Genomic DNA, 23,243 nt, shown 5'->3' on the forward strand with positions numbered 1-23,243 from the left:
GATTTTTCTCTCTCTATTTCCATATCCAGTGTAAATCACGATACAGGTTTCTCTCTTAAAAATCAACTGAAGCAATGGTAGCTGGGTAAATATAGCCATCTTCTGACCAAATGGCAGAACACTTGTCACCAGCTTTCCACTGTTTCAAGGAAGTTGAAACAGTCTTCTGGCTTTTATTCTTCTTAAGAGGTTTTCACCTAGATGTGCCCTTTGGTTTACCTGAAGTTTCACAAATGTCACCATTCTTTAGAGCATGCTTGAAGGAAGCCACAGCTTTAGCATAAGCTTTTTTTTTAACAGATAAACTGGACTTTATTAAACCAATATATTTTGTATATCAGAGGACATGATCAAGAAGATCAGAAAGAAAGGTGAGTACAGAATAGGAGAAAACACTTGCATGTCATATATCTGATAAGGATCTGGGATACAAAATGTATAAAGAAACCTCACATCAACACAACAAGTGAACAAAAACCTGGATAGCTATTCTCCTAAGGAGATAGATAGAAAGATATTCAACATGACTAGCCATTAGGAAAATGCAAATGACAACAACAAATGATACTTTTACCTACTACAAAGGCTATAAAAAATCAAATTACTGAATACAAAACTCACATGTTTTGTGAAGTTTTGATAAAGACAGTGTTCTCAAAAGTAACTCAAAACGATATATCTTCAAATGCTAGCATATTAATCATGCCAGAGGCAGACAAATAGATAAGGCAATGTAAAAGCTTTACTCTAAGGCATAAAAATACTATGAAAATGAAGACAGAATTATGACATTGAATGAACTGAGTTTTCAAATAACAAATAAAAGGACTGTAAAGTTGATGCTGAAGTTTGCTAGAAAAAGAGGAGGTAAGTTTCTCAAGGTAACAGGAAATCACTATCTACTGGTTTTACATTGTCAAGTACTAGATGGTTTCATGAAAAAATTTTCACAATATTAAAATATGTTGCTGGTCTCTTTTTCTTCATCTTTTAGAACATGCTACAATCTCAGAAAATAATATAAATTTAAAAATGACACATAACTCTACTACCATGAGAAAGGCAGTATATTTAATGATATGATTCATATTTATAAACAAATCTCAGATGATGCCTTAGCATAAAATGTTTCTATTGCTAAACTATGCAAACATTTAATCAATTTGTAAGACAATGAAGCCTCACTTTGCTATTAATTATTTGGACTATCATGCAAACAGAACATATCAGTGTCAAATGTGTTTTATAAAATTTTGTTTGGAAGATCACAAAATACAAGTCACAATTAGAAGAAAACAAAAGATATAGCAAAATGCATTTTAAAACTTAAAAAGTGAATTTGTTTTGTATAACATATTTAAATCCAAATATATTTTTTCTAGTAAGTCTCATTTAAATTTCTACAGTAAGAAAAATCATTTGAAGTCTTAGGATTTTTAAATAAAACTGCTATCTATTCATTCTTTGGAACTACTAAAACTAAACTTGCTCTGTTATGAATAATCCACATTTTAAAATGTGCTCAAATGTATCTTTGCACAATGTTCTGTAAATGGCAAAACCCAAAACAAGCAAAACAAAAAACACCACCAACAAAAAGTGCTTCTGCACTATAGATTAATACAGCACCCTCCTGACTCAGATGCTCCCCCCACTTACACTGGGTCAGTCCAGAACTAGGCACAACACTCCTTCTGAAGATCTAGATTGTGGCAGTTTAAAGTGTAACCAATGACAAAATACTTAAGACTGCAGCAAGAAAGAACAAAGAAAAAGCTTTCATTTTGTTTTTCGTTTGCTGTGAGAGTTACTGTAGTATTTAATGGATTAAACATTCTAACTTTTACCCCAAAAGTTTGGTAGAATTTCATGAAGGCCAGCTGGAGGGAAATGTTACAGAACTACTATGAAAGTTTTGGACAAATAAAAAATAAATTTGAAACTTCAGTCACTCAGCTTAAACCTTACATTCTAGGATTGTAGCATGGGTTTTCATTTCTTAAGTATCCCAAACTGTCAACCACAAGACTGAATCTCTGAAATCTTAAATCTTATCATACTCTCAGAAAGAGATTCCAGGTAGTCTCCAATATTCAAATACATTGTTTTGTTCAATTTGTAAAGCATAGAATTCTAAATACTTAGTAAAAATGATTTAACAAATATTCATAGCATAAGCTTTTATTCCCAAATGTCAGAATCATTACTCTGGCCTGTGACGCTCCAGAACAACACTGAGTCTTCCTGCTCTGGGACACCGTTGCTACTGCTACATATTTTTTCTTGATTTTCATGTATATGACACAGACGTATGTATAGTTTCTTCAGGGTTCTATGATGTTGATTTATAATCTTAAACTGTTATGACCTTACAAGATTCAAGGAATTACATGATTTTTTGGTATTTTCTAAGAGTTGCTTTGTGACCTAAAATATGGTCTATTTTGGAGAAAGTTTCAGGATTCACTAAGAAGAAAGTGTATTCAGCTTTTATTGGCTAAAATACTCTGTAAATGTCTCTTGAGTCTATTTGATTTATATTTTCAGATTCAAAGAGTCTTGACTTAATTTATGTATAGATGACTTTACCAAATGGTGGGAGAGATGTGCTAAAATCAGTATCAGTATTATTGCGCTAGGGTCTACTTTAGTCTTCTACTAGAGTCTCTTTTATGTAATTAGGTGCACCAACATTAGGGGCATAAATATTTGCTATCACTATATCTTCTTCTAATATCATTCCCTTTACCAGTATGAAGTGACCTCCTTTGTCTCTTCTGACTAATTTTGGCTTGAAGTCTGCATTTTTGGATATGAGAGTACATATTCCTGCTTGTTTGTGGACTCCATTTACATGCTATATCAATTTCCATTCTTTCACTTTCAGTCTATGTCTGTCATTACTTGTAAAGCAAGTGTCTTGAAAGCATCATATAGTTAGATATTATTTTCTTGAAAGTATCATATAGTTAGATATTATTTTCTAATTCAGTATTTCAGTCTATATCTTTGAACTTTTGAATGATAAAGGCATGACAGAAAAAAATAAGGGAGAAGATTTTTAAAATGATATTATAGAAAGATCTTTATTACTCTCTGCCATTTTTTAATTATTTAATTATTTATTTATTTATTTATCTATCTATCTATTTATTTATTTATTTTAGTTGTACATGACAGCAGAATGTATTTTGACATATAATACATACATGTAATGTACATACATCAATCATATTGTCTGTTCTATTCTGCTGCCTTTCCTATCCTCCCTACTCCTCCCCTCCTCTCCCATCCTTTCTCTCTATCCAATCTAATGTGACACTTTTTTTTTCTTTTTCTCCTCATAGCATCATACATTATTCTGTATAACAATGGACTCTCTGCCATTTTGATTTATTTTTAATGTTTAGTGCATTTGTGAGATCTGGGATTTGCTTTTTATTTTTTTCTACGTGGAGTATTTCTTTGGGCAAGTTCTATTGTATTAGTTTACAAGTCATGAATTCTTTTACTTTCTGCTACTCATGGAAGGTTTTTATTTTCTTTCCAATTTTGAAGGATAGTTTTGCTAGATATAGCAATCTTGATTGACAGCTGTTTTCTTTCAGGACATGGAAAACATCATTCCAAGATTCAGCACTTTCATCTTGAGGCGTGGCCATTTAACCACTCACTGGCCATTCTGCTTTCCTTGAAGAAAAGCAAAGGTACTTAATGAAAGAACGGTAAAAGAGCTAACTATGAGCCATTCCACCTGGTGATATGCGCAGTGGTTTCTATAGATGATGCTTCATCTTAACAATATTTGACATCCAAAGTCCTAGGCATAAAATATCAACTCCATTGAGCAAGGAAACCTCAATCCTTGGGAAAAGCAGAGAAGGATATTGATATCTTAAAGAGATATCTGGGAAAACTTACTCAAGAAACACACTCCCTTTGGCCCTATGCAGAATTAGAAACACTTCAGGGACACTAGGGCTTAGTCCATTCGAGTTTTATATGGAAGGCCATTCCTATGAAATAATATTCTCAAAGAACATAAAACTGCAAATATGGTGGCCCCTATCACAAAGCTGGCTAAATTTCAAGCAGAAATCTATAGATATTCCACATATAAACTGTGCACTTCTATGATCATGGGGATCTTATTATGGTCAAGACAGTACCTTCAAATTCCCCAAATTTTGATCCAATCTGTAAGGGGCCCTTCCCTGTGGTTTTATCAATCTTCAGTAAAAGTACTTGGACAAGAGAACTGGAACCACCAGTCTCAGCTAAAAAGTTGGCATCCTGGATCAACTCACAGGGAAATTTCTCCTTCTCAAGAAACTGAGGCCAGGCATGGTGGCACATACCTGTACCCCAAGGGCTCAGGAAACTGAGGCAGGAGGATGGCAAGTTCAGAGCCAGCCTTAGCAACAGCAAGGCATAAAGCATCTCATTTAGACCCTGTCTCTAAAGAAATACAAAAAAAAAGGGGCTGGGGATGTGACTCAGTGGTTGAATGTTCCTGAATTCAATCCCCAGTACCCTAAACTCCTGCACTCCATTAGAAGACCTAAAATTTCTCTTCCACAAAGATAGTGGTGATATGTAAATATTTCTTCATCTCATTCTTTATTATTTTAGATAAGTCCACTGAAATTAACTATTTTCTAGACAGGGCTCAACAGTTTGCTACTAGGTTACAGAAAGATAATTACTGTATATGTGTACTATTGCCTCTTTCCAGTACTTCTGGACTGCCTTGGTGGGTATCTTCCTTACAAGGGAATGACTGGATAAAATTACAATTTTTAATGTTAGAAGAGGAGGAAGAGATATACTCTTTATGAACCACCACCAATGCAGCTGTTAAATTATGACCTATAACTGAGAATTTGTTACAGCCAGGTCATGGAAAGATTTTCACTCTAGAGCAAACCAATCTTTAAATTTTTGCAGCTGTTAAAACACATTTAAGCCTAACTACTCCTCACCTTCCATTATCTATACCACAGTGTCAAAGATGGTTACTCTCAGATTCAGGATGAAAATATAAGGCTTACACCCACCACAGGGCATCTAAATCAAAAGCCCCAATACATTGGTAACAATGTAACCATGCCTATGATAAATGGCCTAGCACTTCTCAGAAATTAGGATGTATCCCAGTATCACTTTGCCAACACATCATGAATTTATAGGCCAATGATTGGTTTGGGATAATTGGTTCTTGACAACTCTGGCAATGTGGCTAAAATCCTTAAAGATTTCTATTCCTAAATAGACGCTGAGGCCTCACTGGCCTTGTCATGGGAACAACTTTTTAGCTTATGGTTCTCTGGCACCTCCTGGTGGAAAAAATTCCTGGTCTCTATTGTCATCATCATAACTTATTCATATATTTGAATGTTGCTGCATTTAATTGTATCAATATCATTCCAGTATTCATGTCTTCTTGCTTTTCTCTTAGGGCACCCACATCCCAGATGACTTTTTAACCTGTTTTAGCTAAACCAGACTATAACCATGAACCTCTCAATCATCCCTAACATTCCTAAAAGGGAAATCCAAACTGCTTGCCCCAAAATCCTATTAACTTATTTGTTATTATGAGCGTATTTACAGATAGCTAAGTAAAACTGGGCCAAAATCTGACCTAGAAAAATATAATCTAAAGGTGAAGGAACTTATATTTGCAGAAGTAAAACCATGGAGCCTATGTGGATGTTGGCTAGCTAGACTGGGTTGTCTTCCTGCAAAGAATAGGTAAATGATGTAACAGGCATGAGTTTGGTTAGAAGAGAGAAAAAAGGGAAAGGGAAATTCTCCTTTCATAGAGGAGAGGGATGGAATGTCCCCCCTGCACTTCATTTTTTAAGGGGAAAGATGGAAAAGATTCCAGAGAGTCCCTTTCAAGTCTACCTTTTGATTTTTGACTGATAGCATAGGAACTGCATGGATTTTCTCCAAGAAAGGAAGGTGTTACGATCACAGAGTTGGAAATTTCAAGGAAATTGAGTATTCCTGTTCTTTCATTAATTTTGATCCCTTAATCAGTCTAATGCCCTTTGAATAGCCTTCAGTAGGCTTCCTTCATGAGTATCTTGATGTTTAGGTTGCCAGGATGTTTGGAGATTGTGATAGTTTTAATGATGAGGGAGGGTCCAGGCCACCTGATAGAGTGTGATATGTTCTTGAAACAATATTTTTTTCTTATGGGGAAGTAATCATGGCTGGGGGAGAATTTAACATACCAAGCCCCATCTTCCCTATGTTCCTCTGTCAGATAGGACTCCCTGTGGTTTCTGGTCACCCTTCATTGTCTTTTTCCTACTCACCCATTTTTTACTGGCTAGTTGCCCATCTGTGTGATGTCCAACAGGAGTGCTGAGAGAAGAGAGCCTGGCTTTATTCCTGACCTTAAAGATAAAGAGCACCATTTATTCTTATACTTATCTTGAGGACTTCTCCACCAATGCTGAAGCCAATAAAGTATTAATGAGAGTTCCTTCATTTGAAGGCAAACCTAATGGCAACAGGAGCCTGTGTATGAATGCTTCATCTTCCAGTTCTTCAAGTAACCATTCTTGGAGGCTCTTTACTCATGCCTCAGGGAGTACCCATACATTTGAACCCCCACTAACCACAAACATCTCACTGATACCCTGTAATATTGGTTTGTTCCCCTTTATAACTTCATTTCTTTTCTGTACGGGAAGAAAAATGCATTCATCAAGTCCTACCGTTGGGAATTAATATCAAGTTCAGAAACAATTTTGACATTATTTTTGTAGTTAAAAGAAATAAAGATATTTTCTTCATAAAACAAACTTTATTATCTTTTAGTATATTTATTTTAATATCTCTTAAATATGTTCTTGAATAAAAGAAGCTGATATTAATTAATAATTGCTTATAAAATGGAAAAATGGGAACAGAATACCCAAGAATTTTAATTCAAAAAGTATGCCATATATATTGTGTGTATATCAGAATAAGAAACAAATAAAGAACCAACAATAGCTGATAATTTCCTAAAATCAAGGTTGGACACCAAAGCACTGATCCTTAAATCTCAAAGAATGATAAGAAGGATAAATGCAAACAAACAAACAAGCAAAAAGTATATCTAGTCATATCATATCGTACAATATTTGTCCAGTGAGAACGTCCCCCTTGTGCCACTCTACCTATAACAATAGGGAGAAGAATGAGCACAGGAAATAATTCCTCAGCAACTGTATCTGTCTGGAGGGCTTAACAGATATCCCGGGGCTCCAGTTCTCTCTCTTCCTTCTTTTTCTATTGATCTATGTGGTATCAATGTTGGGAAACTTGGGCTTGGTCATTTTAATCAGGATCAGCTCTCAGCTTCACACCCCCATGTATTATATTAGTTTCTCAGTAACTTGTCCTTCATAGATCTCTGCTACTCCTCTGTCATAATCCCTAAAATGTTGGTGAACTTTGTGTCAGAGAAGAATTTTATGTTCTTTTCCGAGTGCATGGTGCATCTCTTTGTATTCTGCTTCTTTGGCATTACGACTCCTACATGCTGACTGCCATGGTGTATGATTGCTAGGTCGCCATCTGTAACCGCTTACTCTACAGTGTCACCATGTGCCACAGAGTCTGTCTGCTACTGTGTGTGTGAGTGTATTTCATAAGGGCATTTGGGGCCTTAGTTCATACCAGCAATGTATCTAGTCACTTATTTTGTGAAACTAACATCATCCTCCATTACTTCTGTGACATCCTCCCTCTTCTAAGTATATCTTGCTCAAGAGACTACAACAAGGAGCCTCTGATGATGGTTGCATTTAATGTATTTTCATGTGCTCTAGCCATCTTTATCTCTTATGTCTTCGTCCTTTCCAACATCCTGCATATACGCTCAGCTGAGGGAAGTTCCAAAGCCTTCAGTACCTGCAACACCCATCTTGTAGCTGTTGGGATCTTCTATGGCTCCATTATCTTCATGTATTTTAAACTAACTATTAGTGACACAACTCAGGAGAAAGTGGTCTCTGTGTTCTATACCACAGTGATTCCCATGCTTAACCCCCTCATTTACAGTCTTAGGAACAAGGATGTCAAGGAAGCCTTTAACAAATTTTGAATGGTGGATGATCTCCAGATCTGTGTATAAAATAATGTATTTTTATAAGACAATTTTGAACATAGATTTTATCTTAATTTTTGCTTGTTTATAAGAATAACCTCTTTCAATATTAAACCAAAATATCTAAATAGTTTATTTTTGATGACCCTCATTTTCCCTTTTATTGTCCTTACTTCCAACTCCCAGTGATTTTTCACTCTCCCTAGTCTTTCTCTTACCCATTGTATATATTTATATAACTAATGTAATATAGTATAGTATAGTAATCTGAATCTAATATTCATGAGAAGAAAAGACAAATCAAACCTTAAAGGTAATCTGTAAAAGAGCTAGTGTATGTTTTTAAAATCTGAATATCATAGAAGAAGGCAGTTGAGAAACAATTCTAAATTTACATATACTAAAGGAAAATGAAAACTGCTATGTTAGATCTCAGGTAAAAGTAAAACAGAAAGAACTAATAACACATATCATTAGAGCAACTTACGACATTTGAATGTGAATTATACATTCAATAGAATTGCACCAGTGTTAAAATTTCCTAGTGGTGTAATTATATAGTGGTTACCTAGGAGAATGTCTTCCGTTTTAGAGGATATGTGCTAAAGTATAATAAAGAAATTTCATGATTTGTAACTATCTCTCAAATGATAAAAAAATGTGTACATGAGGATATCTGTGTGTGTTGTGTGTGTGTGTGTGTGTGTGTGTGCATGTACCTATGTGGGTGATCATGCAGTGTACTGTGAGGAAAGAACACTGAAGTAACCTTGGAAAAAAATCGCCAGTGAATCCAGGGTAAGAATATTCTCATTGTTCTATTCTTGCAACTTTTCTCTAGGCTATACATTTTTCAAAGTAAGAAAGAGAAGAGAGACTCGCCCAAACCAGCCTGCTTGGCATGCAGGCTCACTGTAGGCCCGGGTCCACCCCTTCACCAGCAGGCACCCACCCAAACCCACCCTCGGGCATAGGACCGCCCCTTCCAACCAGCAGACTACTGTGGGAGGTCAAGCCCAGTGGCCCAGATCCACCCACACCAGCCTGCAAGGGATCCAGGCTCCCTCCACCAGCAGACTCTCCCTGGAGCCCAGCCTCCAGCCCAACCAGAAGACTAGTGGGAGCCCAGGACTGGCCGAGATCCATCCATTCTGACTTGCCCAGGACCCAGATGCAGGGTAGATTTGAGTTTGCTCCCCACCCCACACCTGGAGACTAAGCCTAACCCACTTCCATCTTGGGACACTGCAGTCACCACCATAGTCTTCCCTACGCAGTAGCACCTCACTTTTTGACAGCAGAAAGGGCCAATAAGCAGCTGCATCTAATAGCAAATAGAGTGTTAGGCCCACCCTTTCAGCCGGATCTCTGTAAGACATTGCTTCCGTCTTGGGGCACCTCAGCTTTTATCTCAAGTTATCTTGGCTATCACTGCCACCACTTTTAGATGCAATAACATACACTGAGGGATACCAGCAGGGTCTGGAATTCCAACATCAAGGTGAGGTACGGAGAGTCCTCATGGGTACTATAAGAATATAGGGTAGAAAATGTAATATCTCAGATTCATGCTGCAAGAAAGGAAGACCCATAGACAACATGAAAAAAACAAGAAAGGAGAGTGCCCCAAACAAACCAGGATACTATAATAACAGAATCCAGGGATAGCAAAGTTGATGAAATGTCAGAGAATGAGTTCAGAAGGTTCATAATTAAAATGATTTGTGAATTAAAGAATGACCTAAATGAGCAAATACAGGCAAAAATCAATCACCCCAATGAAGAGATAAGAGAGCAAACACAGGTATCAAAAGATTACTTCAAGAAAAAAACAGTCAGAAATCCTTGAAATGAAGGATCCAATAAACCAAATAAAAAAAAAAACTCAATAGAAAGCATAACCAATAAACTAGATCACTTGGAAGAAAGAACATCAGATAATGAAGACAAAGTATACAATCTGGAAAATAAAGTTGATCACACAGTGAAGAAAGTCAGAAACCATGAACAGAACATCCAAGAATTATGGGACAGCATATAAAGACCAAATCTAATAGTTATTGAGATAGATGAAGGCACAGACTTTCAAACCAAAACAATGCACAATCTCTTCAATGAGATAATATTAGAAAATTTCCCAAGCATGAAGAATGAATTGGAAAACCAAATACAAGAGGCTTACAGGGCAGCAAATGTACAAAACTAGAACAGATCCACACCAAGGCACATTATAATGAAAATGCCTAGCATACAGAATAAGGATAAAATCTTAAAAGCTGCAAGAGAGAGGAATCAGATCACATATAGGGGGAGACCAATTCGTATCTTAGCAAATTTTCAACCCAGACCTCAAAGCCAGGTGATCATGAAACAACATATACCAAGCTCTGAAAGAAAATGAATGCCAACATAGAATCTTACATCCAGCAAAACTAAGCTTTAGATTTGATGATGAAATAAAACCTTCCATGATAAACAAAAGTTTAAAGAATTTACAAATAGAAAGCCTGCATTACAGAACATCCTCAGCAAAATATTCCATGAAGACAAAATAAAAAAAAACAACGATGAAAATCAGCAGAGGGAGGAATTACACTAAAGGAAAATCTAATCAGAGGAGAAACCAAGTCATGTTCAATACTAAAAATAAACAAAAATGGCTGGAAATACATATCATGTCTCAATAATAACCCTGAATGTAAATGGCCTAAATTCACCAATCAAAAGACATAGACTAGCAGATTAGATTAAAAAAAAAAGACCCAACAATATGCTGCCTCCAAGAGACTCATCTCATAGGACAAGACATTCACAGACTGAGGGCAAAGAGTTGGGAAAAACCATACCACTTACATGGACTGTGGAAGCAAGCAGGGATTTCCATCCTCATATCAAATAAAGTAAACTTCAAGCTAAAGTCAATCAAAAAGGGTAAAGAAGGACACTACATACTTCTCAGGGGAACCATACACCAAAAAGACTTAACAATTATAAATATATATGCCCCCCAAAATGGAGTGTCTATTTTCATTGAACAAACTCTTCTCAAGATCAAGAGTCAAATAGATCATAACTTAATAATTTTGGGTGACTTTAACACACCTTTTTCATGAATGGATAGATCTTCAAAACAAAAGCTGAAAACAGAAACTGTAGAACTCAATAACACAATCAGTAACTTAGACTTAACTGAAATATATAGAATATTTCATCCTTCAACAAGCAAATACACTTTTTTTCTCAGCAGCACATGAATCCTTCTCTAAAATAGACCATATATTATGCCACAAAGCAAATCTTAACAAATACAAAAAAGTAGAGATACTACTCTGCATTTTATCAGATCATAATGGAATGAAATTAGAAATCAATGATAAAATAAGAAATAAAAGCTACTCCAACACCTGGAGACTAACATGCTACTGAATGAACAATGGTTACGGAAGACATCAAGGAGGAGGTTAAAAATTTTTAGAGGTGAATGAGAACACAGATACAACATATCAAAATTTGGGACACTATGAAAACAGTTCTAAAAGAAAAGTTCATTGCATGGAGTTCATTCCTCAAAAGAAGAAAAAGTCAACAAATAAATGACTTAACATTACATCTCAAAGACCCAGAAAAAGAAGAACAAATCTACACCAAAAGCAGCAGAAGACAGGAAATAATTTAAATCAGAGCTGAAATCAATGAAATTGAAACAAAAGAAACAATTGAAAAAATTGACCAATAAAAAGTTGGTTCTTTGTAAAAGTAAATAAAATTGACAGAGCCTTAGCCATGCTAATGAAGAGAAGGAGAGAGAAGACTCAAATTACTAACATACATGATGCAAAAGAAAATATTACTACAGACACTACAGAAATAAAGAAGACAACTAGAAATTATTTTGAAAAGTTATACTCCAATAAAATTGAAGACATTGACAAAGTTCTTAAGGCATACAATTTGCCCAGATTGAATCAGGATAATATACACAATTTAAACACATCAATTTCAAGTGACAAAATAGAAGATGCCATCAAAAGTCTACCAACCAAAAAAAGTCCAGGACCAGATAGATAAACAGCCCAGTTCTACAAGACCTTTAAAGAAGAACTAATATCAATACTCATCACTTTATTTCAGGAAATAGAAAAAGAGGCAGCACTTCCAAACTCATTCTATGAGGCCAATATCACCCTGATCCCAAAACCAAGCAAAGACACACCAAAAAAGAAAAATGCAGACCAATATCTCTAATGAACATAGATATAAAACTTTTCAATAAAATTCTGGCAAATTGAATACAAAAACATTTCAAAAAGATTGTGCACCATGATCAAGTGGGATTCATCCCAGGGATACAAGTTTGATTCAACATACAGAAATCAATAAATGTAATTCATTACATCAATAGACTTAAAGATAAGAATTATATGATCGTCTCAATAAATGAAGAAAAAGCTTTTGACAAAATACAGCACCCCTTTATGTTCAAAACACTAGAAAAATTAGGAATAGCAGGAATGTGCCTCAACATCATAAAGGCTATCTATGCTAAACCCCAGGCCAACATCATTCTAAATGGAGAAAAATTGAAAGCATTCCCTCTAAAAACTGGAAAAAGACAGAGATGCCCTCTTTCACCACTTCTATTTAACATAGTTCTTGAAACACTGGCCAGAGCAAGTAGACAGATGAAACAAATTAAATGGATGTACATAGGAAAAGAAGAATGCAAAATGGCACTATTGGCTCATGATGTGATTCTATACCTAGAAGACCCTAAAAGTTCCACCAGAAAACTTCTAGAACTAGTAAAATAATTCAGGAACTATATATAAAATCAATAGCCATTAATCAAATGCATTTCTGTATATTAATGACAAATCCTCAGAAATGGAAACGAGGAAAACTAATCCATTTACAATAGACTCAAAAAAAAAATAAAGTACTTGGGAATCAACTTAATGAAAGAGGTAAAAGATCTATATAATGAAAATTACAGAATCCTAAAGAAAGAAATCACAGAAGATAGGAAGATGGAAAGATCTACCTTGCTCTTGGATAGGCATAGTTAATATTATCAAAATTACCATACTTCCAAAGAACTATACAGATTTAATGCAATTCCAATTAAAATCCCCAATGATATTTCTCATAGAATAAAAAAAGCAATCATGAAATACATCTGGAAAAATAAGAGATACAGAATAACTAAAGCAATCCTTAACAGGAAGAGTGAAACAGGTGGCATCACTATACCATACCTTAAACTATACTACAGAGAATAGTAACAAAACAGCATGGTATTGGCATCAAAACAGACTGGTGTACCAAAGGTACAGAATAGAGAATGCAGAGACTAACCCACAAAATATAATTATCTTATATAAGACAACAATGCCATGAACATGCATTGGAGAAAAGATAGCCTCTTCAACAAATGGTGCTGGGAAAACTGGAAATCTATATGCAACAAAATGAAACTAAACCCCTATCTCTCACCATGCACAAAACTCAACTCAAAATGAATCAAGAACCTAGGAATAAAATCAGAGACCCTGCATTTAATAGAAGAAAAAGTAGGCCCTAATAACATCACATGTGATTAGGTCCCAACTTCCTTTATAAGACTCCTGTGGCACAAGAATTAAAACCAAGAATCAATAAATGGAATGGACTCAAACTAAAAAGTTTCTTCTCAGCAAAAGAAACAATCTGTGAGATGAATAGAGAGCCTACATCATGGGAGCAAATATTTTCCCCTCACACATCAGATAGAGCACTAATCTCTAGAATATATAAAGAACTCAAAAAGCTAAGCACCAAAAATACAAATAACCCAATCAATAAATGGGTCAAGAACTTGAACAGACACTACTCAGAAGATGATATACAATCAATCAACAAATATATGAAAAAGTGTTCATCATCTCTCACATTTAGAGAAATACAAATCAAAACTACTCTAGGATTTCATCTCACTCCAGTCAGAATGGCAGCTATTATGAAGACAAACAACAATAAGTGTTGGTGAGGATGTGGGTGAAAAGGTACACTCATACATTGCTGGTGGGACTGCAAATTGGTGCAGCCAATATGGAGATTTCTTAGAAAATTGAAAATGGAACTACCATTTGACCCAACTATTCCTCTCCTTGGTCTAAACTCAAAGGATTTAAAAACAGCATAGTACAGGGACACAGTCCCATCAATGTTTATAGCAGCACATTCACAATAGCTAAACTGTGGAACCAACCTAGATGCCCTTCAGTAGATGAATAGATTTAAAAAATATGGCATATATACACAATGGAATATTACTTTGCAATAAAAGGCAATAAAATCATGACATTTGCAGGTAAATGCATGGAGTTAGAGAAATAATGCTAAGTGAAGTTAGACAATCTAAAAAATCCAAAAGACAAATTTTTTCTCTCATATAAGGAAGCTGATTTATAGTGTGGTAGGGAGCAGGAGCATGGGAGGAATATATAAACTCTAGATAGGGCAGAGGCATGGGAAGGGAAGGCAGGGGATATGGGGTTAGAAATAATGGTGGAATGTGATGGACAATATTATCCAAAGTTAATGTATGAAGACACAAATTGGTGTGAATATATTTTGTATATGACAAGAAATATGAAAAATTGTACTGTATATGTGTAATAAGAATTGTAATGCATTCTGCTTCCATATGTAAATAAATAAATAAAAATTTTTAAAAAGAAGAGAGAATAATCACCCAGTGTGCTCTTCAGCTAATGAGATATGGTAGAATATGACTGGAAGCAGGGAGGACAGTTAGGAAGTCATTACAGGAATCAGGTGAAAGACAAAAATTATATGGGCCAGGATGGATATAGCAAAGGCAGTGAAAAGAGGCAGAATTCCAGATACATCTTGAGGATCAAGTATTAATATCTATGGATAGCTTGGATATGAATTGGAAGAGAAGGAAATTTTCTCCAAAGCTTTTCTGTCAGCCATTGGAAAGATAGAGTTTCCAAAGCTATGGAAAATCATGGGAAGAGTCCGTTTGGGTGAGGATACATTCAATCCATGATGATAATCATCACTTCTTTACAATAAAACACCCATTCAAGAACAAGTATCTATATTTTGTTTGTATATGGACACATATTATTGAAAAAATGTGCAAGAAATAAAGCAAATTGATTCTAGATTTCAGGAAGGAAATCAAAGATCAGTTAAAAAAAAAGAAGAAGAAGAAGTGGATCCTGACTAAGGTTGGCCCCAATTACACTTACAGTCACACATTTCTAAGGGAAATATATTACCTAAGTAGCTTTCACATCAAAATAGAGTTCTTCTGCAGTTATACTGAGACCAAAACTAAGCTGCAAACAAGAAGGTAGGTCAGTGTGGAAAACAGCAAGGAGAATTGAAGTTGAAATAATATCACTGTCCCCCTAGTATGTTGGCTCTTCGCTCTGAAAGATATCAGAAGAAAACCATTATACTGAGATTTAGGAAATCTGGACAAATAAACTGCAAAATAACACTGAACAATTGGATGATTTTCTATGCTCTCTGGGATGCAGTTTCTTTAAGTTCTATAAATTGTGTTCTTTCAGGTTCCTAGGAACAAAATGGATATGGTCTTGTGGAATATGAATTCATAGAAACCTATGCATCACCTTCATGACACTCATTGTGATTAAAGCTTAACACTGAGTTCTAAGAATATCTGGGTAATATATGACCATATCTAAAATGTAAGATCTGTAAAAACAGTGGCCATGTCTGTCTTGTACATCTTTCTTTTCAATTCCTAAAACAATAAATGATGCAAAGTTGCTCAAATCATATTTATTGGATGAATAAATAAATGAATTTTTATAAATAAGAATTTCAAAGAAAAATAAAATAGAGAAGATGTGTAGAGCCAAACTTCTAGATATATTTATCTCCTCTGGGAAAATCCTTATTCTGGTTCTCATGCCACTGAATATTAAGTGTAGCATTAAAAAATAGGTTGCATGGAATTTAAAACAGTCAAAATGTGTGTGCAAGTGGGAGGGGATCAGCTGAATACAAAATGACCCTTATTTCTCTTCTATTTCACTTACTTTTCTCATTTAAATGTCTTTGAAGTTGTCATACATTATTTTCATAAAAATAAAGTGATTATAAAAAAACCTCTTAAATGATAAACATGACCATGAAAAGTAAAGTACTATAAAGCAGTTATCTATTCCCTGAGCAGAATACCAGGAAATTAAAAACAACAGAGAATAGGATGGCTTCTCTCTACTTCACTGATTTTAATTGTAATTTGCTTTGGAAGTGGTAATTGTTGTTGCTGTATTTTGTTTTGTTTTTCAGATTGGTAAGCCAAGAAATCAGTCATGTTGTACACAAATTCTGTATTAGCTCCCAAAATTTTACCACACTGAATATTAAGTGAATCCTTAAGATAAAGATCTCATGGGGGGTGTGGTTGTGGCCCGGTGGTAGAGCACTTGTCTAGCATGTGTGAGGCTGGGTTTGATTCTCAGCACTACATATGAATAAATTAATTAAAGGTCCATTAACAACTAAAAATATATTTTTAAAAATCTCATGGCATGAAAACAATCTAAATAAGTTGAAGAAGAGAAACCCTAGTGTTGAAATGTTCCTTAGTGTCCTAGATGAATAAATAAAAGAAACATCAAAAACACAGAGGGGGAAAAAAGAGAGAAGTATAATTTCAAGAAGATTTTGTTTTTCAGAGTAAAGAATACAGAGATTTTGCGTAGCACTTCTGACCTCCAACAACCAGTGTAGTTTCTCCTTTTAGTAATATATTTCATGGTATTTTCCTTTAAACTGATGAGTGAATATTACATTACTATTAACTAAAGCTGATCATTTACATTGGGGTTCACTTTTTATGTTCTACATTCTACAAGTTTTGACAAGTCTACAATTGCATGTATCTGCTATTACAGTACCACACAAATTTGCCTCATTGCCTGTGCTAATCTATCCATCTCTCTTCCCTCCACCCAAGTTGTTGGCAACCACTAATCTTTTTGCTGTCTTCATAGTTTTACTTTTTCCAAAATGTCCCATAGTTGAAATAAAAATACATGTATACTTTCACTCAGTTGCTTTTTTTCCACTTAGAAATGTGCTCTTAAGTTTCTTCCATGTCTTATTGTGATTTGGTAGCTCATTTCTAAAAATCAACTAATAATATCCCATTGTCTGGACTCACTGAACATTGTTTATTGATTCACTTTTCTTTTACCTTCAACTATTGATAATAATGAATAAAGCCTCTGCACACATGCATTTTCTGTGTAAACACTTATTTTCAATTCATCATGGTAAATAGCAAGGTGCTTGATTTTTCAATTACATGATAAGAGTATGTTTGGTTTTGTAAAAATCTGACAAACTGTTTTCCACCATAGCTCCACCTTTTTGCATTCCCACCAGCAATGAATGAGCAATCCTGTTGTTTCACATCTTCAACAGTGTTTGGTGTTGTCAGTATTTTAAATTTCAGACATTTTAATTTGCTTTGATTTACAATTTTTTAATAACTAAAAATATTTTCATGTTGAGTCATGATGTATTACACCAAGAAGCAGATGTTGTTGTAGGTATTAAACACTATACAGATTCAATGCAATCCCAACCAAAATCCCAATGGCATTTCTTACAGAAATAGAAAAATCAGTCATGAAATTCATCTGGAATAATAAGAGACCCAGAATAGCCAAAGCAACCCTTAGTAAGAAGAGTGAAGCTGGTAGCATTACTCTTCCAGTTCTAAAACTATACTACAGAGCAATAGTAACAAAAATAGCATGGTATTGAGACCAAAATAGACCTGTAGACCAATGGTACAGAATGAGGACACAGAGACTAACCCACATAATTTCAGTTATCTTCTACTAGACAAAGGCACCAAAAACGTACCTTGGAGAAAAGAGAGTCTCTCCAACAAATGGTGCTAGGAAAACTGGAAATCCACACGTAGCAAAATGAAATTAAACCTCTATTTCTCGCAATGCACAAAACTCAACTCAAAGTGGATCAAGAACCTAGAAATTAAACCAGAGTCAACATACATTATATACAAACAGAGTTATGAAAAATTGTGGTATATATGTGTATTAAGAAGTATAATGCAAAAAAGTACATAATGGCATAAATTGACATGAACATACTTTATATACAGAAATACAAAAAATTGTGCTCTATATGTATAATTAGGATTGTAATGCCTTCCACTGTTGGAGTGTATTTTTAAAAAATAATTTTTAAAAATATTGGGAAAAAATAAATTAAAATCTTACTTAACCATCACTGATGTTTTTTTTTACAGGCTTAAAAATTAACCTTAGTTTGAATACAATTTTATTCTGAACAAAGAAAAAAGAAAGAAATTAAATTAGGGTCTAATAGAAAAAAAAGTAGGCCCTAATCTCCATCATGTTGGATTAGGCCCCTACTTTCTTAATAAAACTACTATAGGCCAAAAATTAAAACCAAGAATCAATAAATGAGATGGATTCAAACTAAAAAGCTTTCTCTCAGCAAAAGATATAATAAGTGAGATGAAGAGAGTCTATACAATGATTTACAATTTTATGATAACTTACCTTGAGTGTCTTTTCATAAGATTACTTCCCAGCCCTTTATCTTCTTTTTGGTAAAATGTTCATTCAGACATTTTGCCCATTTTTAAATTGAAGTATTTGTTGATTTTTTAATAGTTCTATGTAAATTTAGGATATTGACACTTTATTAGATATGCATTTTGCAGACTTTTCCTCCAGTCTGAACTTTGCCTTTTTCTTCTTTTAAATAATGCCTTTTGGTAATGCATTCTGCTGTCATTTATTTATTTTTTTAAATCAATTAAAAAAAAGAAATAACAAAACTAAATAATAAAAAGTAATGCACTTATCCATACACATGTAAAAGTTTTTGGTTTTAATAAAGTTTGACTTATTTTTCTTTAACTCTTTAATATATTGTGTACTTGGTGTTGTGTCTAAAAGTTATCACCAAACTCAAGGTCACCCAGAATTTTCTCTAGGTCATTTTTCTAGGAGTTTATGAATTTACATTTAGATTTGTAATTCATTTGATTTGTTTTTTGTGAGACATGTGAGACCTGTGTCTAGATTCATTTTTTTTACATGTATTATGCAATTGTTCCAGTATCATTTGTTAAAAAAAGACTGTCCTCCATTAAATTTTTTTTTTGCTCCTTTATCCAGAATCAGTTGATTATATCTATGAGGGTCTATGTCTGGGCTCTCTGTCCTGCTCATCTCTTTGTCTATTCTTTTTATGTCACCTTCTTGAGTATTAATGCTTTGCATTAATCTTGAAGTCAGATACTTCCAATTTTCTGACTGTTATTCCCCTTCAATATTGTGTTTTCTAGTCATAATATATCCACAATATATCCTAAAGCTCTTCCTATAAATAAAAATACATATGGGATATTCATTCAAATCACAGAACTCCAGTTGTAACACAAGTGGCTCATCATTGATACTGGTAGCATATTTACTCACTATCCCAGGAATATAAATTTTAATTAACTTTAATTATAACACATAGATTTAAAAATCTAAAAGTCAGGTTTACTATGCTCTTTTTGGAGCTCAGTCATGAGGTCAGAGATACTTGCTTTTTTGAAGTGAGATTCTTGTAGCTAAAATGCTATACATCTGATTATGGTAATCCTACAACCATCCTAGGTGGGAACTATTATCATCTTTCACATACATTGTTTTCTTCCAAAAAGTAAGATCAAAAATTTAATTACATTCACTGGTGATGCCAACATTCTGTGCACATCATCAATCTAATAGCAAATAGACTTCATCATGTTTCTGGTTCTCAGGAGAATTTCATCATCTTCCATGTATCTCAGGAGAATTTCATCATCTTCCGTGGATCTTTGGTTCTTAGAGGATATTCTTGTCATTCATTTCCTTGGAGACCAAACACCCACAAACAATGAGTGAAAATATTTCCTTGTTTAGAAAAGGCTGTTCATGTTATGGAGGTGAAAGGGAATCTTATATTTGCTCACCCAGTGTCATTAAATTTCAGAGATCCAGTACACTATGGAAAGCCTCGTCCCCAATTCATTCTTTCACAGGACAGCAAAGGTGAAGTTACTTTCCCAAAGTCATACAGTGACTTGGTGACACAGCTGGAACATGAGGTAAGCATTGAGATGGCCAGAAGATGCTCTATTTTTTCTTCATTTTCAATAATGTCCATTTGATTTTCAGTGTTCATCAATTACACTCCCAACAAGATCAGCAAGGCACTGGATGGGGCATATTTTCCATAAAGCCAACTGTGTGAATTCATTTCACACTGAAAGAGAACAAACAAACCAAGTTGGAGCAACAATTCTACTCCTTCCAGCATTCAGGTAAGTGTACACTTAGGAAAAGCCACATTTCCTTAAAGTTTTCATTGTAAAATAGGGTTACTTATGGATAATTGCAAATTTGTAGTTCAATAAGCTAGTTAGATCAAATGCATGTGGATATTAGTTCACCCAATACAACTGGAGTTGGAGGAAACAAATTTACTCTTGCCTGTAACATGCAGTGGATAGAACCACTGAAAGATGGTTCTTCTCTTTCCCATTATTTCATCAATGTCCTAAGATGTACCCACAATATATCCCAAAGCTCTTTCGAGAAGTAAAATTGCCTGACAACAGACTCTCTTATTTGAATAACAGAACTTCAGAATCAACTTGAAAACCTTAACGTGGAGCATCAAAGTAACTGTGCTTCTCTCTGTGACCTTGAATTGTGACCCTAAAACATGCATTTTCTCCCCAGTTCTTGTTTATTCCACAGTAAACAACTACCTAATGCATAGGCAGGATGTTACTAGCCCAGAAGTTACTTTAATTTTAAAAAATATTTATTTTTTATTTGTAGTTGGACACAGTAACGTTATTTTATTTGTTCATCTTTATGTGGTGCTGGGGATCCAACCCAGGCCCTTGCACAAGGGAGGCAAGAGCTCTACTGCTAAACCACAACCCCAGCCCCAGAAGTTACTTTCTTAGCACTCGATTGAACCTTGGTGTTAGCAGCATGGAGCATCCCAGCAGGCATTAGCCATGAAGAGGTCAGATGGATTTCCAGCTCCAGCTGTAACTATGGAGTACCCATTTATAGTAGACACTAGGGTGGTCTCTGAGGATAAAAATGGGGCAGCCTTGAACTGTTCAGATACTTTCTAATCATTTTAAGATCATATAGTGCATGCTCTTTGTTTCTATACACCTTATAATATTCCTTGAGTAAAAGAAACTCAAATCTGACATGAAAAAAAATATAATCATCTTCTTTTGTTATTGACAGTCATTAAACTGTTCTCATTGGATGATCAGGATTTCTTTTCTTTTGTCACACTAGTAATAAAACAACTTCCCACCATGGGAACAGAGATTTTTTACTTTCTAAGGTTTCTTTTTTTTTTCCCCCTTAGGTTTATACACTGTTTCCTAGAGAAAATGATCAGATGCAACTTTTCCACCATGACTGAATTTGTCCTCCAGGGATTAACAGACCAACCAGAACTCAAACTGCCCCTTTTTGTCCTGTTTCTAGTAGTCTATGGGATCACTGTAGTGGGAAACCTGGGTATGATCCTCCTAATTACTGTTGATTCCAAGCTCCAAACTCCCATGTACTTTTTTCTTGGTAATTTGTCATTCATAGATCTCGTCTATTCCTCAGTTATTACCCCCAAACTGTTAGGAAACTTTATATGGGAACAAAATGTTATCTCCTATTCTGGATGCATGACACAGCTCTTTTTCTATTGCACATTTGCTATTGCTGAGGGCTATATGCTGGCAGCCATGGCATATGATAGATATGCAGCTATCTGTAATCCACTGATCTACAGTGTCACCATGTCCCAAAAGGCATGCAGCATGCTGGTAACAGGGGTCTATATCATGGCAGTTCTTGGAGCTGTAGCCCACACTTCCTCCATGATCAGGCTTTCCTTCCATGGGGAGAATGTCATCCACCATTACTTCTGTGACATAATTCCCCTCCTACAGCTTTCCTGCTCTAGTATCTACTTTAATGAGCTTCTGGTGACACTTATAGGTGGATTTAATGTGCTGGCAACAACTGGGCCCATAGCCATCTCTTATACCTTCATACTCACCAACATTCTTCGAATACCCTCAAGTGAGAGCAGGTCCAAAGCCTTTAGTACCTGTGGCTCTCATTTGACAGCTGTTGGGGTCTTCTACGGATCCATCATGTTTATGTATTTCAAGCCAACATCCAGCCACAGCAGGGTCCAGGAGAAGGTGGCCTCTGTGTTCTATACCACAGTGATCCCTATGCTGAATCCCTTGATATACAGCTTAAGGAATAAGGATGTAAAATATGTTCTGAGCAAAGTAATGAGAAAGAGATGTGGCCTACCCCAGAGTTAGTGGACATAATCACTAAGGATCATGGTGGCCACTTGACCCCTTCTTTTTCTTAAAACTAAATTCCCTGTTTCTTAAAATTAACATTCAATAATTTTCCCTTTTCCCATTTCCTCTAACAGTTGCCCAGTTTATGAAGTTTGTGCAAACACACACACACTCTCTCTCACACACACACACATACACACACACACACACACACACACACAAGCTCACACACTCCTTTTTCTTTAGCAAACTATGCCAAAATATAAGGAGTCATTGGTCCTTGATAAGCCTGGACTTGTTTACTTAAAAATATTCTTCTGAGTTTAATTTGCACATTCTATTTCATTCCCTATTGAGAAAATCTGGAGTAAATTTTTTTTCCTTTAGTTGGGGTAAATTTGCATTCATCACCTTCTGTCTCACATCACTAGCTTTGTAACATTCAGTGTAAATCTTACCAGATTAGGCTTAACACAATAGTAATCTTAGCACTTAATCATAGGAAAAATTCAAAAACTACAAATATACTTTGCTAATTTGAAGTCTCCTCGTGGGTCCTCTCCCTTTTATTGTTCTGCTGTGTATCTTTCTTGTGAAGATTAATCGGGGAATCAATTAATTCCCAAATTAATGAACCTTTATAAAAACTTAAAAGCAGACATAAATAGCAAAATAATAAGTTTATAG

At 35.0% G+C, this 23,243-nt stretch overlaps 1 protein-coding gene and 1 pseudogene across 1 annotated transcript; both read left to right on the plus strand.

Annotated features, from left to right (window-relative positions):
- Positions 1-7,198: 7,198 nt before the first annotated feature.
- On the plus strand, positions 7,199-8,107 carry LOC143387151 (olfactory receptor 8D1-like; annotated as a pseudogene).
- Positions 8,108-21,626: 13,519 nt separating this feature from the next.
- LOC143387166 (olfactory receptor 8D1-like) lies at positions 21,627-22,571 on the plus strand. The gene has a single exon (XM_076841777.1). The coding sequence runs from the start codon at positions 21,627-21,629 to the stop codon at positions 22,569-22,571; it is 945 nt and encodes a 314-aa protein (XP_076697892.1).
- The last annotated feature ends 672 nt before the right edge of the window (positions 22,572-23,243 follow it).

Source organism: Callospermophilus lateralis, chromosome 2 (assembly GCF_048772815.1).
Source record: "Callospermophilus lateralis isolate mCalLat2 chromosome 2, mCalLat2.hap1, whole genome shotgun sequence".
NCBI lineage: Eukaryota > Metazoa > Chordata > Mammalia > Rodentia > Sciuridae > Callospermophilus > Callospermophilus lateralis.

Bases quoted from the DNA above. Each gene is read 5' to 3' on its own strand.
- LOC143387166 (XM_076841777.1), top strand. From the start codon at position 21,627: ATGATCAGATGCAACTTTTCCACCATGACTGAATTTGTCCTCCAGGGA.